We start from the raw sequence: 19,463 nt of genomic DNA, 5'->3' as shown, positions 1-19,463 counted from the left end.
GCCTATAGTGGCAGTTTTAAAATCGCCGCTATAGGCCTTTTAAAATACAACCTAAAACAATCTAGAGAACCAAAGGAAGAATCTGGAAAAGTAAATCCAAAAAAGCAAAATGACCTGAAAAACAGATGAAGTGATTTGGAATGAAAAAGTGCAAAAGCAGATGAAAAAGAACAGGGGAAGAAGAAGAAGAAGAAGAAGACGAAGGTGAACAGTCTGATCTAAAAGAAAATGGTGGAACTCGAGTCTTAAAAACTCGAGTTCCATGTGGATTTTTTTCCATATTGGATGCCACCACTTGCAACTCGAGTCTTAAAAACTCAAGTTCTATCTTGGAACTCGAGTTTTAGAAATTCGAGATGCTAGTTTGTTGAATGGTTTTGCAAACTATACAACTAACTAAAATATTAAAAAAATAAATTTTTTTTTTTTTTTTTTGGATAAGTAAAAAAATAAAGTTAAATGCAACCAAAAAAAAAAATCCTTGAAATAGCTTTGCTTTTCCTCACAAAAAAAAAAAAAAAACTACCTTTTTGGCTACGAAAATAGACAATATTTGACTAAACCAAAGTACTGTAGCTTTGCTATTGTAGCTATGGTTATTTGCTCTTATTATAGATAGAGATAGATATCATCTAGAATTTCATTGATTTTAGATCCAATAATTTACTTGCTACAAAATTTAAAAACTTAGATGGATACGCGGCGGAAAATTGGACTCCAATTGAAATCAAATTTAGAATCTAGTTGGATTTGAACTCTTCAATTTTTACACTAAATAATTCCCTTAGCATAAAATTAAAAATTAAATAGAACACATGACACAAAATTGAGAATCCAATTAAAATCTAATTGGATTTTTCTCTAAGATTTGTCTATGAATCTATACTAGCTTGTAATCTCATGCATATGCATGGAAATACTTAAAGATATACAATAAGATGCATAATATAATTCATGTATATATATATATATATATAATTCACATATTATTGATAGTTATTTTTATATTTTGTTAACTCTTTACAAAATTTTGTAAGGATATTATTAGATATAAAATGTAAATTGTCCATATTTTTTTAAAAAAAAATTATTGTGAAACACTTTTTTTTTTAAAGATTCATTTATTCTACTCTTTGATTTTTGTACTTAATAACTCACTTGGATAAAATATTTATGATGATGTGGTATCACATTTGATATTAAATTAAGAAACAAATCTCTTTAAGAATAAATAATTTAGGGCACGTGACACAAAATTAGAACTCTAATTTGGAATTCTAATTTGAGTTTCTCCCAGTTTCACCTATTATTATATATATAGACTAGTGTGTAGCCTCGTGTATATGTACGATTACAATTAAAAACAATCACAATTATATAGTTCAAATTATATATATATATATATATATATTTAAACTATACATTTCTAAAATATGTAATGTTTCCTCATATTATATATATATATATATATATATATATGATTTAGAATTTAATTGGTTTTAGACTCTTCTGTTTTTGCACTCAAATAGAGTCTAATAAAATTAAAAGAGAAGATATTATGATGTGCACAATTTTAGTACAAAAGATATTCATACATTGATTGTTTCAATTAGCTAAACATTATAGCTTAATAAATAGGGAGACAAAAATGGACAAATTTTAGTCTCAAAATTGGTTGTAACCTAAAGTTATAACCTTATTCAATAAAATAAACATTACTACATATTTTGAAAATCTAACCATTGAATTTGTTACAAACCCCACATACACCAAATACCGCAATTTGTTACAAACCAAATATCCAAAGCTTAATAGCTAAAATTGAAATTACACCGACCAAATTCAAAATCAAATCGAAGTTCAAGAGTAATATTTGTTTTAAAAAAATCTTTTAAAAAAATATAACAAAAGAAAATTGGATATTTGGAATTCATATCTCTTTTTTTCCCATCTTTTACATCTTGTTTTGGTGAGTATGCAATAATAATGGTTGACTCCAAATGATTTTAATAGCGTGCTGAATTGTTAATTAATTGCGTTTGTTAGCTATTGCTTTGGTTGTTTATTTGATTTTTTTTTTTTTTTAATTTCTAATTCTGCTACATGGTGACACTAATTGATTTTTTAGTTAGAATAATATTGAATATATAAAAATATAATAATAACAAACATGACTCCTATTTTGTTTGTAAATTATAGGCAAACTAACTATAATATTAATTTTTTTTTCAAAAGATTACAAAAACGAAAACTTAGAAGTCAATACTAGTAATTGCCAATCTATAGTGATAACATTATGAATTATTCATACAAAAATTTTGAAAAGCTGAAATAAATGAAATTGATATTAATTCGTTAAAGCGTGATTCCGAATTGCATCCGTGAATGTTAGATAATCATTGAAAGAAAAAATTGTTGTAGAGTTTAGAATAAAATCAATTATAGTTGATTAACGATTTAAAATATCATGTGTGTTTTTGTTTCAAAAAAAATATCGTGTGTTTTGAAATAAGCTGAGAGGTGAACGCCACGGGTGAAGTCTTGAAAATTGAGAGTATGCTTTGGTGTTGACCATGGTCAAACCAAAGTTTCACCTCTGTCTCTGACTCTATTCACTTGAAGAAAAATAAATAAATAAATAAATAAAATAGTTCACCTGCTGTCTGTTATGGTATGCACCCCATTTTTGAAAAAAACCGCAGGCTAAAGCGACCACTCCAAGCCCATAAATTAATCGATAATGGGCCTGACAGAGATGTTATTAAAGTCCTATGTTATTAAGCGACCACTTTCTTTAAGCACAATATTCTGTTTTTTCCCTTTTACACTCACCCTACTTTCGTTTCTCAATAATTTCCCCTAGAAAGTAGGATGGTACTCGTTCAATTTTAAGAGCATTAACACTCACCATTTATACTTGCCACACTCCAGCTTCTTGTTGTTGTTGCCCCAATATATGTAACTAGCTGAAAGGAAAATGACAAAGAATGGCAAGTAAAATATAAGAAACTATTTATTGGATAAAACTGGTTTTAGTTTTACCTTGTAGAGTTAACTAACACATTGCCAAGAGATTCCTAAGAATCATAAAGGCAGAGATGAAGAAAAGATTTGATGGCCTCAATTGCCTCATCAAATCGATCCAATTGTTTCATCACAATTGCCATGTCTTTCAAGGCACTATCAACCAGGTCCCCAGCATTATGGCAGACCAGAACCAGGAAATTGCCTTTCTTGGATCCGATCTATCAACTGCAGTTGGAGAAACAAACATTTAATAATATATGTAATCAATACAGAATGGAAAATAACAAAAATTCCAGATGGGTAATCTTCAAACATGAAAACTATCAAATTTTTATGGAAGAAAGGTTGGTCTCTAAAATCTGTATGATCAGCACAGTTCAGATACATTCTCTTTGGCTATTCATAAATTTTTTTTATAAATGTTTCCTTGATTACTACTTCTCTTTTCTCACAATATTTTTAAGATAAGCTTCGTAACAAGAACCAAATCAATAACACTCAAGAACCAGGAAATTCCAAAAAGCAACGGGAACTTGCAATTCAATTCAATCAAATCAGAATCCAGAAAAAAACCCCATTAGTCTAAACCATATGAAAACACAAAAAAAATCTCAGGGACAGCATCATCGGCCTCAACTTCCGTGCCAGCAGTGGCATGGAAAAGCCCATCTTGTTGTTGTTCCACATAGCCTTTTCTTAAAATTCAAATCTGGCAGTCACTTTCCTGAGAAAATCTTCAAACCCTTTTCTTGAATTTCCAAGAAAAGTGTTTTTTTTTCTTTCAGTTGTTGGAGAACCACTTTCTATTTAAGGATAACTTAGAGCATTCAGGAAGAGAGAGAGAGAGGATCAGATTTTCTGGGGAAAAACATACCCCTGGGACAGAAAGGTACCAGGCCACAGACTGCATATGAGGAAGAAAAGATTATGTATTCAATATATTACAAGACTACATAGGCAATCCCAGAAAATTCTCAAGTACCTACCCTAGATAAGACCCTAATTGAACCACAAACAATCAGCCTCAGTTACCTACCCTAGATAAGACCCTAATTGAACCACAAACAATCACCCTCGGTTCCCTAACCTATCAATGTCTAAATTCAAACTCCACTAAAAAAATATACTCTATCAACTATTTGTGCATCTATATAGAGCAAACTAAGAACAAAGTTTTTATTTTTCAACAAATAGATTACACTGTCCATATTGGGAAAGTAGAGAACATCCCAGCAATGCAGAATTATCAAAATAAGGGAGTAGAAAACTGAAATGTCACAAGTCAACCATTAAAAAAAGGTAGTAATAATAATAATCATAAATAGACAATTTAAACTTAATGAAATTACAAGCAGTTGCATACCAACAAACCTTGCTGATCTGGAAAGGCAGCAACACATCTTGTCTGGTACTTCAGAGGTGAAGTGATTCTCTTGAACTCAGTCTGTTGGCATTTGGACCATGATTAGACTTGAAAATTTAATGCAAAATAAAGGGAAGATAAGACAATGAGCACTATCAATGACTCAAACACAATTTACGTTTGAAATTTCACGGTATCTCAACCATTTGCTCATTATTATGTACACATATATTTTCTAATAACAATACAAGTACAAAACAAGGATATTTGTAAATCCCATGAAGAAGGCCATTATAAAATTCAACTCCTTTTATACTGAAGAGCTTGGAGTTCTACTTGTGCTTATTGAAACAACAAAGAAGTTACTCAACTCATATCACCATGATGCAAACCACAAAATACTCGTGTAGTTTAGTTTCTGGTATAAAGAGACAGCAAACTAATAGAAATGAGAAACAGCAAAGAAACCTATTCCATACCCAGTTCACAAAGCTTCCAACTAAATATTGATAAATACAAAGCTTCCATATATTTATCAAAGATGTAAACCAATATCAGGCATATATGTTTATGTCAACAAAATATACATATTTCCAGAATCACACTTGTGCAGTGATTAGATGATAAAGCCACCCATATGTTGAACCGTACAAGCAAACAAAGAAACATGCCAACCAAAATAATGTATCATATTTTGTCTGTGGGACTCACAGGAGAATCCTTAGCAACAAGAAATGAGGAAGCACTTGTGAGTCATGCTGCTAGCATCCGCAAATAATATGTAAGGAGTCATGTTCATAAGATTAAAATTCCGCATCCAACTTCTGGTGGTTATGAAAAAAAAAAAATGCTCTAACCTTTTAGGGTGTTGATACAAAAAGGTCTCTATACTGCATAGAAATCATTTCTCTTGCTCCAGCACTTGTAAGCATCTCTCTTAGTAGCTACAGACCAATTGGGTTTTTCCTGTGTTTTCAACCCAAAATTTGCTTTCACAGCAGACTAAGGGAACTGCAGTAAAAGCTAAAGAAAGTACTGAATAATGACCATCATCACTGCCTCAAATTTGTTTGGAAAAAATAAATAAATGAACTAGTCAATCGCAAAAAAAGGTTTTGCTAACAATAGCAAAAAGTTAATGTCACATACAGTGAATCGATTAGCAGCTGATAAATTTATAATAATAAGTTGGAAATACAAATTTGAAGCCAGGACCTTCCACCCTATCTTGTTTTCTATCAAGTCCAAACACATGCACACAGAATCAATTATTCATTGGGGAACAGGGTGTGGAGAAGAATCAATGATTCATTGGAACACTTAAAAGCAATAGTAAATTAAATTTTAAGGGTCAGAAAAGGCCAAAAATAAGATTATCCAATAAGCTAAAGCTAGAAGTTGATATCCCCTAATACTGTGCAGAGATACCCTTACATGATCACATTCTAGAAGCCTAGATCTACATATCAAAAGTAGATGAAAAAGTTCTCAACCTTTAAGTGCGAAACATTACTGCCAGACTTACAAAATGTTGTTCTGTAATAATGAAGCATCTGATTGTCAAAGAAAGATGCAAGAAAATCATTATTGGTTCATTTTATTAGATGAGAATGTCACCAGAGGGTTCTGCAAGTTGAAAACTATCAGATTGCAATCTGCAGTGTCAACAACCATCAGGGGATGCCGCATTGTAAAAGAATAAAAGCGGTTAGGGAGTATGCACTGGATTTGACTGCCTTGTATCCCAGTACCTAATAATTGGAAGGAAACCAACAGAACAATTAGCAGTCAAGGGCACAAAAGCATCAAGTTGCAAACATAATAGATCAAGAGCATGCAAAATGATATATAGTGCAAAAGAAACCATAATTATGTCATAACTAGTGAGTGCCAAAATATGTACAAGTATATAGAATAAATAAATCACAATTAGCAACAAAATCAGTAAAAACCACACCGATGAAAGTACAAAGAAAAGCCCATTAGTCTAAACCATATGAAAGCAAAAAAAAAAACCCATTAGTCTATAAAATCCCTTCGCCGGGAAAAAGCTTGTTGTTGTACATGCCACAAATTTCAGAGGAGAAACATACAAAATAAATGAAAAATCTTTTAAAACATCAGGAACATGAAAATTAATTCAAGTCCGTATACATTTGAAAGGATATTCCTCACCAGAGAAAATCTTCAGACCCTTTTCTTGATTTGAGAGATTGGAAACTTTGTACATAACTTCCTCATCACCGTAAGTAGTCTGCGAAAACAGAAGAAATTTTTTTTTTTAATTAAATTAAAATTAAGAAATTAAGTATTTCAAAATTAATTTGAAGAGAGAGGATCAGATTTTCTGGGGAAAATCTTTGAACCCGTTTCTTGAATTGAATACGTCTGCTTTTGTGGTAAGGAAAACCACTTTCTTGAGGGAAAATTTTCTGCTTTTGAAGATGGGATGGATTGGGTTATCCGGGAAAGTGTGAGAAAAAAAGTGAGAATTTTTTCAGAGAGAAAAGTGGAGAAAGGGTGAGGGAAAGTGAGAGAGAGGAATTGAAAAGACTAGCCGTTTATAAATTATATATAGACTAGCCGTTGCACGTGCGACTTTCTTTCATAATCATATAGACCCAAAACAAAATGACGTCTCAAATGATATGCTGATTTTCAAAATTTTTTTTTTTAAAAATACCAATTTTTAAATATTTTTTGGTGAATAAAAAATCATTGTTCTTTTTTTCACCCCTTCTTCTTAGTGCTTTCAAAATACCAATTGATGGAATAACCATTTAAATTTTTTTTGGAAAGTAATGAAAATAATTTATTAAAAAATCTTTGTTCTTATATTTTAAAAAATTAAAGGGCAAATTACAACTTACTCACTTGTAATTTGGTCGAAATTTAAGTTGCCTATTTGTGATTTAAATTGTGACGCTTTACCCACTTAATGTTAACTCAGTTAAATTACTGTAACTCACATCTGTTAAAAATATGGCTAGATATATAATTTTGCTCCACTTTTATATCCCTTTCCTCCAAAACACAAAAAAAAATATAAAAATACAAGGTCAAATAAAATCAAAAAGAATCCAATGAAATACTTGCGCTATGAAATTTCAAACCATATGTAAGTAACTTAAATTTCAGTCAAAACTCAGGTGGGTAAAGTGTCAAATTTCAAACCATGGGTAAGTAATTTAAATTTCGGTCAAATCACAAGTAAATAAGTTGTAATTTGCCCAAAATTAAAGTGTTGGTTTATTTGTTTGTGTGGTTTTCCTTTCATTGATATTATCATTTAGCCCAATAAAAAGAAAAAAAAAATCATTATATTTTTGTATCTTAATATCTCATATTTTGTATTGGTGTTTTATATTTTAATATTACTTTTTCTTTTTATATTTTCCTCTACTTTAAGTTGTACGAGAATAACTAGTAGCAAAACCATTTACGCTTAGGATTATAAACCTGTAACATATGACTTACTAATTTACAAATATAGAATCACTTAATTATAATACTATAGTTACAAATACTGTGTTCAAGTAACTTTAAAAATCCTTTTTTATCATTTTAGCAAGAGTAAGGCTTCCATACATTAATTTGAATTGCAATATCAATATGGATATGTTTTAACAAGGTCGCTTTTAGTTTTCGTAATAATTAGGTTTGACTCTAGGAACCAAATTCAAAATTTTATATTAAAATAACAATATAGAAAAATATCCACATTCAAAACATTAGAAAAAACATGATTTGAACTTGTTTAGACCTAATTTAATCCTTGTTTCTTGTTAGGTTGATTTATCCAAAAAGTAAGCGACTTCTAATTAGTTTAAGTTACATAATTTATAGTTATTGGTAACTCTAAATATCAAATTTTAAAAAAATTAGAAAAAAAAAAAAATTTTTGGGGTCTTAAAACTTTGTGTCAAGATTAGAAAACAGTAACCAAATTTCCATTATATATATAAAAATAAACTGGTTCATTTTTATTGTCCTTTTAGCATTTAGAATTAGTTTGATTTCTTTAGACTTCGGGCTCAGAATTGCTTGTATCTAACAATTGAATTAATGCAAGTTGTTTGCTCATTTACATTCGAACTAGTTTTTATTTTAGCTACTTGTGTTTGAATCATTAAGCAACCACTCAAAGCCCATAAATTAATCGATGATGGGCCTGACAGAGATGTTTTTACTAAAGTCCTATGTTTGCGAATTGTTGAAATTATATTATATGTAAAAAATAAAATATTAATTATTTAATTTTAATTGCAATACTTAGCTTGAAAAATTTTTCATGTCTCCAATTAAATGGAACAAAATACCTTCTAGGTTTAGCACCAAAAAGAAATTTTCTGTAAAGTGTGCAACTATTGATGATCAATTTTCCATAACAATTTAAGGTGTCAATTTAGTCTTCTTCTTTTTTTTTTTTTTTTTTTTTTTTTTTTTTATGACAAAAGTAAAAGTATATATATATATGAGAAATGATATGTCCACAACATTCTCACAACATTTTTACAACAAATCTTAAATGGCAGGTTGTTACTGGTTGTTATTGTTGAGGCAAAAAAATAATCATAGTGTTAGGTTCAAATTTGAACCAATAACAACTAACCACCTATAATTTGTTATAAAAATGTTGTGGACATACCACCTCTATATATGTGTGTGTGTGTGTGAAGTTATGATATATATATATATATATATATTTTTTTTTAAGAAACAAACACACATATGAGAGAGGGAAAGATGTTCTTATATAAAGACACACCATAAACTCCACTCAAAAGTAATGATAACTTTTAAGGTTTGTTTGGTTGGAGGGGTGGAAAAGTAGAAGGATAGAAAATTGTGAGATGATAGAAAAGTGGGAGAATAAAAAAGATTTTAATTTCCTTCTTTTTTGTTTAATTGGAATGAAAAAGTGGAGGGATGAAAAAATTGAGTTTGTATAATTACTCATATATCCTTATTAAAAAATGATGCACAATTAAAATAATAAAAAAAAGTGACAAGTAATTAAGTAAAAGGTAATCACGCAAATTTATTAAATAATAAAAATTATGTCTACGCAAAAAATCATGTCTAGTTTTTTATAAAAACAAAAAACAAAACATAGCACCACATACGGCCCAGGAAATCAAAAGAAAAAACTATTAAAAAAAAAAAAGGAGGCAACATTCCCACGAAGTGAAAATAATAATAATAATAATAATAAATGCCTTAAAAGGGCAAACGCCCAAAAAAAAAAAAAAACCAATCAAGGCAACTAGACAAAATTAGTGCAATGGGCAATTTTGTTATTTATCCATCAAACTCCTCCCACCATGTTTTCTCTCTATTTTGGAGAGACAAGTTTTGGATGGGCCTGAGTGAAAAATGCCTGGGCCTCATCAAAAAATTTTCTCTCCCTACCTCTTTACCAAACAACACCCATTCCCATTTTCTCTCCTATTTTCTCTCCAAAGTTTTTTCCATCCACCATATTTCACCTCCAATCAAACACACCCTTAAATGAGTTTAGGACAAGTTATACTACACATAACATACTTTTTTAAACAATGTAAGATAATTACTTATTATTATTATTATTATTTTTAGAAACAAAGTAACAAACACACATGCACAAGGAAAAGGAAAAAAGGATGTCAAGTTATGATTTATGTATTATAAAGTGAAAAACAAAAATTAAGACAAATGATTTATATTCATCCTAACAGAGCTTATGTCAAGTGCTTGATAACATTAACAACAAACCTTAATTCCAAATTGTTAGGTGGACTATGGATCCTTAGCAAATTAATTTAGAATTGGCCAAATTTTGGAGTAGGCCATGTCATGTGCTTGATAAAATACCCCTTATATTATACTTTGGATTGAAAGATGAGTGAGTAAATCTAAATAGCCCCTCTCTTGGTCTCTTTGTGTGCCGTCCAAAATCTAGTGTGGTCATCCAAAAAATAAAAGGGGAAAAGAAAAAAAGATTTGAACCCCTATGCCACTTGCAACATTTTCAGAAGTCCTCTTCTGCAATGGAGATTGGAGACCCTCAACTTGAATTTCACACTCTCTATCCTTCAAAGCTTAGATTACCAATCTACATTTAGAAAAATTACAGGTATAGCTGTTTATATGTGGCAATTGAGTATTTCCATGAATTCAGAAGACAAGAGATAGGAAGATGCCCGATCCAAATCACAAAAAATAGTCCTTGCTGCAAGACAACGTGCTGGAGCATTACAACCCATATTAATAAAAGATAATCAACAAAATTTTAGGAAGCCTAAATTCACTAGGCGAACTCATTGGGATTTCATCTAATTGGTTTTGAAACTTATATTTAAAGGGTATATATTTTATGGATCTAAATTGATTTTGAAACTCAAAATGAAATTATATGCATATTATGGTTATGATGATAGGAGTAGCATTTCCCAATTTGGGAAGAAGTAAACCTGATAGAAAGAAAAGTGTACCTTGGTTGAAGTCTTTCCAGGGGGTTTTCTTGGTGAAATCAGCACTAGTTAATAGCTTAGTATATGTTCATAAAAAACATAGCTTAGTATATGGTTGTCTGTGGTGGCTTTTAGTTTTTTAGGAGGGAGGTTATTATTTTATTTTTGGATCATGTTTGAGCATAAATTTCGTAGTTAAAAGGTCAATTTCTCTTCAGGGGGACGTAGAATAATCTTTCAAAGTAGATATGTCTAAACTAAGCTTGTGCTCCTCCGATTATTTTTTGAAGCATGTATTTTATTTTTATTTTAAAAAAAAAATCCATATCATCTGTTTGATTGTTAATAGTTCCATTTCTATTTTCATGGTAATTCACTTTTAATTGCTAATTAAATACAAGTCAACACATATCATTTTGATAATAATTGGATTATCATTTTGATAATTGGATTCTTTGTTACATAGTAAAGAGGGAATTTGGTAAAAATATTCAGGATTTCTTGTGAGGTACACCATTACATCAATTTATAGAAGTTATTCAGCAAAATAATAATAATAATAATAAATAAATAATAGAAGTTAAAATTGCTTTAGATTTGGCTAATCTAAAAGTGCATTTTTCTATTTATCATAACTTTTTTACTTCTATCTACATTAAACTCTATTTTTTTTCCCCCAAATTAAAAATATTCTTCCTTTACTCGTTTTTTACCCATAGAATTACTCTTTCAGCTCCCTACTCTTTCCCATTTATTGCACTTGTGTATACGTGTAGTTAATTAATTAATTAATTAATTATTATTATTATTATTATTTAGAAGAACGTGTAGTTAATTTGGTATAAAAAAAAAAAAAAAATTTGATCAGTATCTGCTTTATTCATTAAAAAAAAAATAATTTGATGAACTACTACAAGAATTTAGAAACAGCAGAGACCATTGAGATAAATAAACGCTTTTTATTTTTGAGATACATAAACTAGTTGTTACAACTGACAACTCGATGACTTATTTACATGCCAAATTTCTTGCTGCTATCATTTTTCAACTTTTATTATAATAATTGTCTAGTTAATTTGCTTCTATTTTTTAGATTACGAACAGATTAATAGATGCACGGCAGTATGGCACATTGAATGAAGCAAATAGCAATGCTTGCTTTCAAAAGATTAACTTATTTTACCTTATTTAAATTGCAAAAAGTACTCTTTAAAATCAAGGTTGGTACATGGCACCCACACCACCCCACACCACACCTTCAAAAAGTGCAAGGCATAATTAATAAAGAAATGTATAATATCTAAAGAAAGAATAAATAATAACAAAAGAACCAAGAACCAACTTTCTTTCATCATTTCTCTGTTGAAAACATGGATAATTGTCTCACATTGCTATTGGACACAAAATTATATAATGCAACTATTGTTGCAATGCTAATATTCCAACTAATAAATGGTCAAAGAGTGCTAATGTAGACAGTTTCAATCTGAATATCGTGATATAGACAGCTAATATGGACTGTCAAATATAATGGTCAAAGAGTGCTAATATAGACAGCTTCAATCTGAATATCGTGCTAATATAGACAGCTTCAATCTGAATATCTTCACCAGCTAAAACTTTATATGGAGATTTCAAGACCGATCATCTGAAAACAGGCAAGGCACTCAGATTCAATACTCAAAAGGAAAATGAAAAGAATTAGCATGATGGAAATGAAAAGCTAATTACTGAATTTGACTCTAAATTAGATAAAGAGAAATAGTTGAAAATAATATGAAAGCAATTGAGTTGTTAATTCACAAATAAAACATAGAACATATATCGAAATTATGGCAAATTTTTAGCAAATTTTTCCCAGGAATACCTCAACACCGCCTCTCCAATTCTTGAATTTTCTGCTTTGCAAACTCCAATTCTTCACTAGCTCGCATCTTTTGAGTCTCGCTATTTATAGTCAGCCTATTCTTATCTTCAATACATTGTTTTTCAAAAGCATCATTTTCTGCAAAATCAAATTCTAATCAATTGTACAAGTAACAACTAATAACAAAGAATTTTTATTGTCTAAAAGGCTCACCATTCTTTAGTATTGAGAGGTTTTTTTCTAAGTCAATCTTTTCTAGCGATTGCTTTTTGTAGTTCTCTTCAGATTTAAAATAATCTTCTTTCCACTGCAAATCATATGAATTGTAGCGGCATACGATGTCTTCTCGCCTGGACCTAAAGTTTATGAAAAAGGGTACAATTAGTGTGAGGTGACAAAAATGTGTACACAAATTAGCTAGGTTCACACATTGTTTTTGACCTTTATGAATCATAAATAAGGGTTGACACGGGGCAAAATCATAGGGAACATAATACATGTTGATCAATGATTATACCATAATATGCTATCAATCGGGCCCTAAGCATGTAGAAATGTGAATATCCAAGAATAGGAGCACACGTAAGCATTCAAGCATGTGAACATATGGTTATGCAGACATGTGAACATATTGATTCACGAATGTAAAGGCCATTAATGCAACATAGTATAATTGAGCTCATTATAGCGGAAAGCCACTCATAAATCATGGCCTAGAAGAAGTACAAAATGAAAATTTCATCACAGGTCGACAGGGGCGGAGTTAGAAATTTTGGTTTGGGGTGGCCGAGGTTAAACTATCTTGTAGTGAGTCACAATTCAAGAAAAACTCAAAATGCTACATATATGTTTTTGTGCATTGGTTTAATCAATGTAATTCTTATTAGCACTGAAAAAAACTAAATGACCAATTAAGTATCTTAAGTTCATTTTCCCTTCTAAGTTTCTCTTAGTCCTTTTAACAACCATAAGTTCAACCAGTCAAGAAATTAAATATAAATATAACAATTACATCTACAAGAAAATATAAAATTTTTAGAATTAAAAATAACAAAATCCTTATAAGCCAATATGAAATTATATATAAAAATACAAGATGACTTTGGTATTTTGAATAAATCTTATCAATTGGTTTAATTAAAAAAAAGAAAAAAAAGGAGAAGAATACTCTAGTACTTCTCAAGATCTTAAAGTCATTTTTGCTAGTTTCAAATAAGCTCAGCACTCTTTTTTGAGACAATTATAAATTTTATGCAAAGAAAAGAAAGAATACAGAGCCAAAAGAATGGCCACAGCAAAATAGAGCAGAAAAAAACAAAGCAGGAAAAATAGCAACAAGTATAACAGAGAGCAACATTTACTAACAAGTAGCAACAAATGCGGACAACAATCTCAGCTTAAAACATAGAGCAATAAGTTTCTCAAAAAAAAACATAGAGCAATATAATAACAATAAAGAGCAATATCAGCTTACACCAGATCAAAAAAATATATTGAAGCTTGGGAATTGAAAAAGTAAAACTTCTAATCAAGCCAATGGTCTGACATATGAAAGAGGTGGAGGCAATGATGAGGAGGATGGGCTTTCATGAGAGTTGGATTTCTCTCATTATGATGTGTGTGACGACAGTGGAGTACTCGGTTCTGATTAACGGGGAAGCAAAAGGAAAAATAAACCCAACTAGAGGCCTGAGACAAGGGGACCCTATATCCCCTGACCTTTTCCTACTTTGTACTGAAGGGTTATCTGCTATGCTTAAGAAGGAAGAGAGGGATGGGCAGATTAAAGGAGTGGCTGTATGCAGAGGTGCTCCGCGCGTATCCCACTTGCTCTTTGCTGATGACAGCATAGTTTTTTGTGGAGCATCAGTGGAAGAATGTGATAGGCTTATCAAAGTTTTGGAGGAGTATGAAGGTGACTCGGGGCAGAAGCTTAACAAGGAGAAAACCTCCCTCTTTTTCAGTAAGAACACCCCTAGAGAAACCCAAGAGTATGTACAGCGAAGATTTGGGGCTCAAATTGTCCACCACCATGAGAAATACCTAGGACTGCCACCATTAATTGGTAGAGGGAAACGTAAAGCTTTTAACCGAATCAAGGATCAAGTGGGGAGACATTTAGCTGGGTGGAAATGAAAGTTGCTGTCAAACGCAAGTAGGGGAGATCCTCATCAAGGCGGTGGCCCAAGCCACACCCACGTACAGGATGAGTTGCTTCAAAATCCCAAACTCTTTGTGCAACGAGCTAAACTCCATGATTAGTAACTTTTGGTGGGGACAGAAGGATAGGGAAAGGAAGATGGCATGGGTCTCATGGAAAAAATTGTGCACTCCAAAGGAAAGGGGAGGTATGGGGTTTAGGGATTTAAAAGCTTTTAACTTGGCCCTACTCGCTAAGCAAGGCTGGCGAATGCAGAATAATCAGACCTCTTTGATTTATAGGGTCTTCAAAGCGAAATACTTCACACAATGCTCCTTTATGGAAGCCCAGTTGGGAAGGAGGCCATCCTATGTATGGCGAAGCATTATGGCAGCTAGGGAGATAGTAGAAAGGGGGTCAAAGTGGTCTATTGGGAATGGGGAACAGGTTCGTATTTGGAAAGATCGTTGGCTCCCAACCCCGAGTTCATTCAAAGTTGTAAGCCAAAGACCTCCTCATGCTGATTCTGAGCTGGTGGCAAGCCTCATTGATATGGAAAGGAGAGGGTGGGATGTACCCAAAGTGAGAAATACCTTCATACCCCAAGAAGCCCAAGCAATCCTAGGCATCCCCATCAGTCATAGACTACCTCAGGACTCGCTGTTATGGGCTTGGACTCCAAGTGGTAAATTTACTGTCAATAGTGCATACAAAGTGGCCCAGTTGCTGTTGAGAGAGGCAGACCAAAAGCTGGAATGGGGGGAGAAGTCAAACAATTCAGGTATGCAAAGCTTGTGGAAGCTGATTTGGAATTTGAACTGCCCTCACAAGATAAAACACTTTATGTGGAGAGCATGCCTGAACATACTCCCAACAAAATACCAGCTAAGACGCAGGGGAATTGGGCGAGATGATAACTGCGAGTTCTGTGTGGCTGCTGTGAAACGACGGGACATGCTTTGTGGGGGTGTAAATTGGCAGGGGAAGTATGGGGAAATATAAGACTGAAGTTGCTTTTCTTTTGAGACTACGCCCAGGGATTTCATAGATGTTGTGTGGGAAACTAAGCTCAAGAAGCCTGAAATAGACTGGGAATTATACAAACACAGTCACTGTGACTAAGATTGGTCATATACTCACCTAACAAGAAAAGGAAATGCATGGGCTATTTATATAAAATCAGAGAATCCAGCTGCATGCAATTCAATTATACAAACACAGTCTCATTCCTTTTTTTTTGGTTAGAGGATATTGACAGAATGACAAGTCCCATTATTCATTAATTATATGGTATGTGATTTATGCAATTGCAAGACTCAAGGATTATGAGAAGAAGAATATAAGAAAATACTTTAAGTATTCTTGGAGTATGGTGAAATGATGCTCTCTCTTTTCACATTTATGATGGACTTATTATGAATTTAATGAGCGGATTTTACCATAAATGTGAGATGAGAACACATTATTCACCGTGCTTCTAAGGTACCTAAGAATTACTCGAGAATATATATACGCATGTATTAGATAATTATTAATTGTTAATTGAGAATTTACTTTAGATGCAAAGTTTCAGGAAGTAAACAGTGAACAAAGGCCACTATTAGAGGAATATACAATGCACGCTCCAAAATTGTTGAGTGGAATGAAAAATCAGACTTATTATGCGTTATTTGAATTGAATGAGATTTATTTTGGTCAATTTATACAGTTGTACCTTAAAAAAAATGTGAAACAGGACCATAATTAACTTAATGATGAGAATTCTTTGCGGTCATTATGGTTGGCCAACGTGAATAAGATACATTAAAACAAAAAGAAACATGATAATATTAATAACGCACCAATGACATCAGTGATCAGAACATAGATGAAAGCAAAGCAAAAGGGTATCGAAAAGCAATCCCATGGATAATGCAAAGAATAAACAACAAAGATTTTGTTTATTTTTACGTACCGGGGGTGAATCAAGGCGCGGTTGTCGAAAGATAAGTAGAAGGCGGCGCAGAGAACGACGACAATCACCCACCGCAACCAAATACACCTCGGAAATGTGGTGAGGAAGAGGAAGCGTAGGGCAGTCACGAATACACCCATCAAAGCCACCGGTATAGCTACATCCAGAACTCGATCCCTCACCCTTTCCATGAAAATCTCAAAGACGATGAAGACAACGATCACAGAGAGGATGATGAGGCACGCCTTCATTCTGTAAGAGTTTGGATTTTGAATCGGTAAGCGTTTAGATTTGGTCGGGGTTTTGATAGGGTTTTAGGTTCGAAAAAGTTATATAGTAGTAGGATAGAGTTAAATCGGATGGTCTGTACTTGGTCGGATTTTGAATCGAATGGTCCATATGGGTTTTGATAGGGTTTAAGCTGACAGAGTGCGTGTTTGTGTTTGTGTTTGTGTTTGTGTGAGTGTTTGTGTTTGTTATTTTGGTCCGGATAAAAACCACCTAGGTCCATGTCCGAATCCAAGTCCAATTTCAGTTCAGTGGTTTTTTTTTTTTTTTTTTTTGGGGGGGGTGGGGGTGGGGGGTGGGTTGATAGAGTAGAGACAACAAAAAAATTGAAACCATGAATGAATAGGATTGAGATGCAGTGAAGTGAAGTGAGAAAATAGTGGAAAAAAAAAATATGTGAAGAAAGATGAAGAAGATGAAGTTGAAGAAGAAGGTGAGCAGTAGATGGAAAGATCTGTGGGTCCGTGGCTTGACCCGATTTTGAAGGATATAAACAAATACATTAATTCAAGCCACGTGGCAACGAACCAGGATATTTTTAATAATATTAACCAAAAAAAATAGAAACTAATTAATTAATGCTACCCAAAAAGAGGAACTAATTACTTAATTAATGTCATTATTAAACACCGGTTGTCAGTAAAAGTAATCACATCCCACTAAAACTCTTTTTCTCTTACTCCTTCGTGTTATTCCATAACTAAAATTTTTATGCATTAATTTTTGCTTCAATTTTAATGTGTCAGTCGCTTTGAATAAACTCGTCATAATTTTGACTATTTAAGTGAGCTAATAAATTCATCTTTTTACTTTTATTCAAATTAACGTGTGTAAAAATTGTTGTCTATTTTAATATTAAAACCTTTTTTTTTAAGCATTTTTTCATACACAAACCACTTTTTTAAGGCACCGACCCCAAATTATGTATACTAAATTATATTTTATTAAAATATCATATTTTTATTACATTATATTTTAATGTCTTTTTTTTTTTCCTCTCTCTCCCATATTCTCCCTTCCCTTCTACCAAACTATATCAACAAATTAAATAACGCCAACAAATAAATCCAACTAGAACAACCAAATCAACAATGTGCATTTGATAATCAGGCCAACCATGTCCAATTCTTTTTTTTCTTTTTTTTTATTAGACATGTCCAATTCTTTACAATCTCCAATATCAACCCCATTTGTTTAGCTAACAAAACAAAATTTTCACAACAATAATCAATCAAAAGTGGGGTTACTGAAATTAAAAATTAGACTCAGAGTTGTACAAATCTATCAATGCTGCCTAGTAGGGACACAAAGTTGAGGAGGAAAACACCTTGAGAAGAAGATTGATGCCACCCATTAGATACACAAACCTAAAAGGAAAAACCAAACTACTCATCAAAGATCTAGCCTAGTTGGTGCTGCCAAGAAAAAATCAAACTAAGTTCCTAATTGGAGGACAATCTAAGAGCATTAGAGCATTAGCATTGGAAAATGCTAATGCCATATCTAAGACCAATTTGACATTTTAAGCTTTAAAATCCTTTGCATTAGACAATGCTAAACTCAACTATTGCAAATTTTTTTGCAATAGTGCTACAGTACAATTCTAAAGTTAGAATGGTACTGTAGCAAGTATTCTAAAAAAAAAAAAAAAACTTTTTTATTCCCTTTTTTCCCCCGAAATCTCTCTCCTCTATCTCATTATTCAGTTATCTTCTCTCTCTTCCTTCTCTCTTTCTCCATCTGCTCTCTCCACTCTTCAAACCCAAACTCCATTCTCCTCCCAACATACATCACACATCACAGTGGCTCAGTTTTTCCTGTGGGTTGCAATCCGGCGGTTCTGTGGCTGCTTTTTTTTTTTTTTGGCGTGGCTGATGGCGTGGGTCATTGTGGTGGTTGTTTTTATTTTTTTTTTTTTGCTGTGACCGGTGATGATTTTTTTTAATGGGTTTGCTCCGATGGGTTTCAAATTGGCGGCATGGGCTGATGGGTTTTTGGTGCCATGGCTGTGGTTGTGGTTGTTGATGGGTTGAGGTGCTGATGGGTTGAGGTGTCGTGGCTGTGGTTGTTGATGGGTTGAGGTGCTGATGGGTTGAGGTGCCATGGCTGTGGTTATTGATGGGTTGAGGTGCTGATGGGTTTTTGGTGCCGTGGCTATGGTTGTTGATGGGTTGATCGGTGGCTTGGGTTTTTGGTGTCGTGGCTGTGGTTGTGGTTGTTGATGGGTTGAGGTGCTAAAGGGTTGAGGTGTCGTGGCTGTGGTTGTTGAAGGGTTGAGGTGCTGATGGGTTTTTGGTGTCGTGACTGTGGTTGTTGATGGGTTGATCAGTGGCTTGGGTTTTTGGTGTCGTGGCTGTGGTTGTGGTTGTTGA

General features: G+C 32.6%; 1 protein-coding gene and 1 long non-coding RNA gene across 4 annotated transcripts; both read right to left on the bottom strand.

Moving 5' to 3' along the window:
• Positions 1-2,639: 2,639 nt before the first annotated feature.
• LOC126726328 (uncharacterized) lies at positions 2,640-6,921 on the bottom strand. Of its 3 annotated transcripts, none has more exons than XR_007655799.1 (6): positions 6,566-6,921; positions 6,008-6,141; positions 5,248-5,356; positions 4,391-4,471; positions 3,043-3,252; positions 2,640-2,966 (listed from the first exon to the last, which is right to left on the bottom strand). It is a non-coding gene; the product is annotated as an uncharacterized LOC126726328 (long non-coding RNA). The 3 variants fall into 3 exon arrangements; XR_007655801.1 differs by having other exon boundaries at positions 4,399-4,471; XR_007655800.1 differs by lacking the exon at positions 6,008-6,141.
• A 5,265-nt stretch (positions 6,922-12,186) lies between these two features.
• LOC126726327 (uncharacterized) lies at positions 12,187-17,529 on the bottom strand. Its single transcript, XM_050431562.1, has 4 exons — positions 16,804-17,529; positions 12,923-13,065; positions 12,710-12,847; positions 12,187-12,490 (listed from the first exon to the last, which is right to left on the bottom strand). The coding sequence occupies exons 1-3, from the start codon at positions 17,052-17,054 to the stop codon at positions 12,711-12,713; spliced, it is 531 nt and encodes a 176-aa protein (XP_050287519.1). The 5' UTR covers positions 17,055-17,529; the 3' UTR covers positions 12,187-12,490; position 12,710.
• Positions 17,530-19,463: the final 1,934 nt, after the last annotated feature.

The sequence above is a fragment of the Quercus robur genome, chromosome 5 (genome assembly GCF_932294415.1).
Source record: "Quercus robur chromosome 5, dhQueRobu3.1, whole genome shotgun sequence".
Classification (NCBI taxonomy): Eukaryota; Viridiplantae; Streptophyta; class Magnoliopsida; order Fagales; family Fagaceae; genus Quercus; species Quercus robur.
Note: the sequence above shows the minus strand (reverse complement) of the source record. Positions and strands in the feature narration are given on the sequence as shown.

What these genes read in the sequence shown, in the direction of transcription:
- LOC126726327 (XM_050431562.1), bottom strand. Translation starts at nt 17,054, where the DNA reads ATGAAGGCGTGCCTCATCATCCTCTCTGTGATCGTTGTCTTCATCGTC. An exon ending in CGCGCCTTGATTCACCCCCG is followed by an intron (nt 13,066 to 16,803) that starts GTACGTAAAAAT and finishes CATAAACTTTAG; the next exon opens with GTCCAGGCGAGAAGACATCG. An exon ending in CCTCTCAATACTAAAGAATG is followed by an intron (nt 12,848 to 12,922) that starts GTGAGCCTTTTA and finishes TTGATTTTGCAG; the next exon opens with AAAATGATGCTTTTGAAAAA.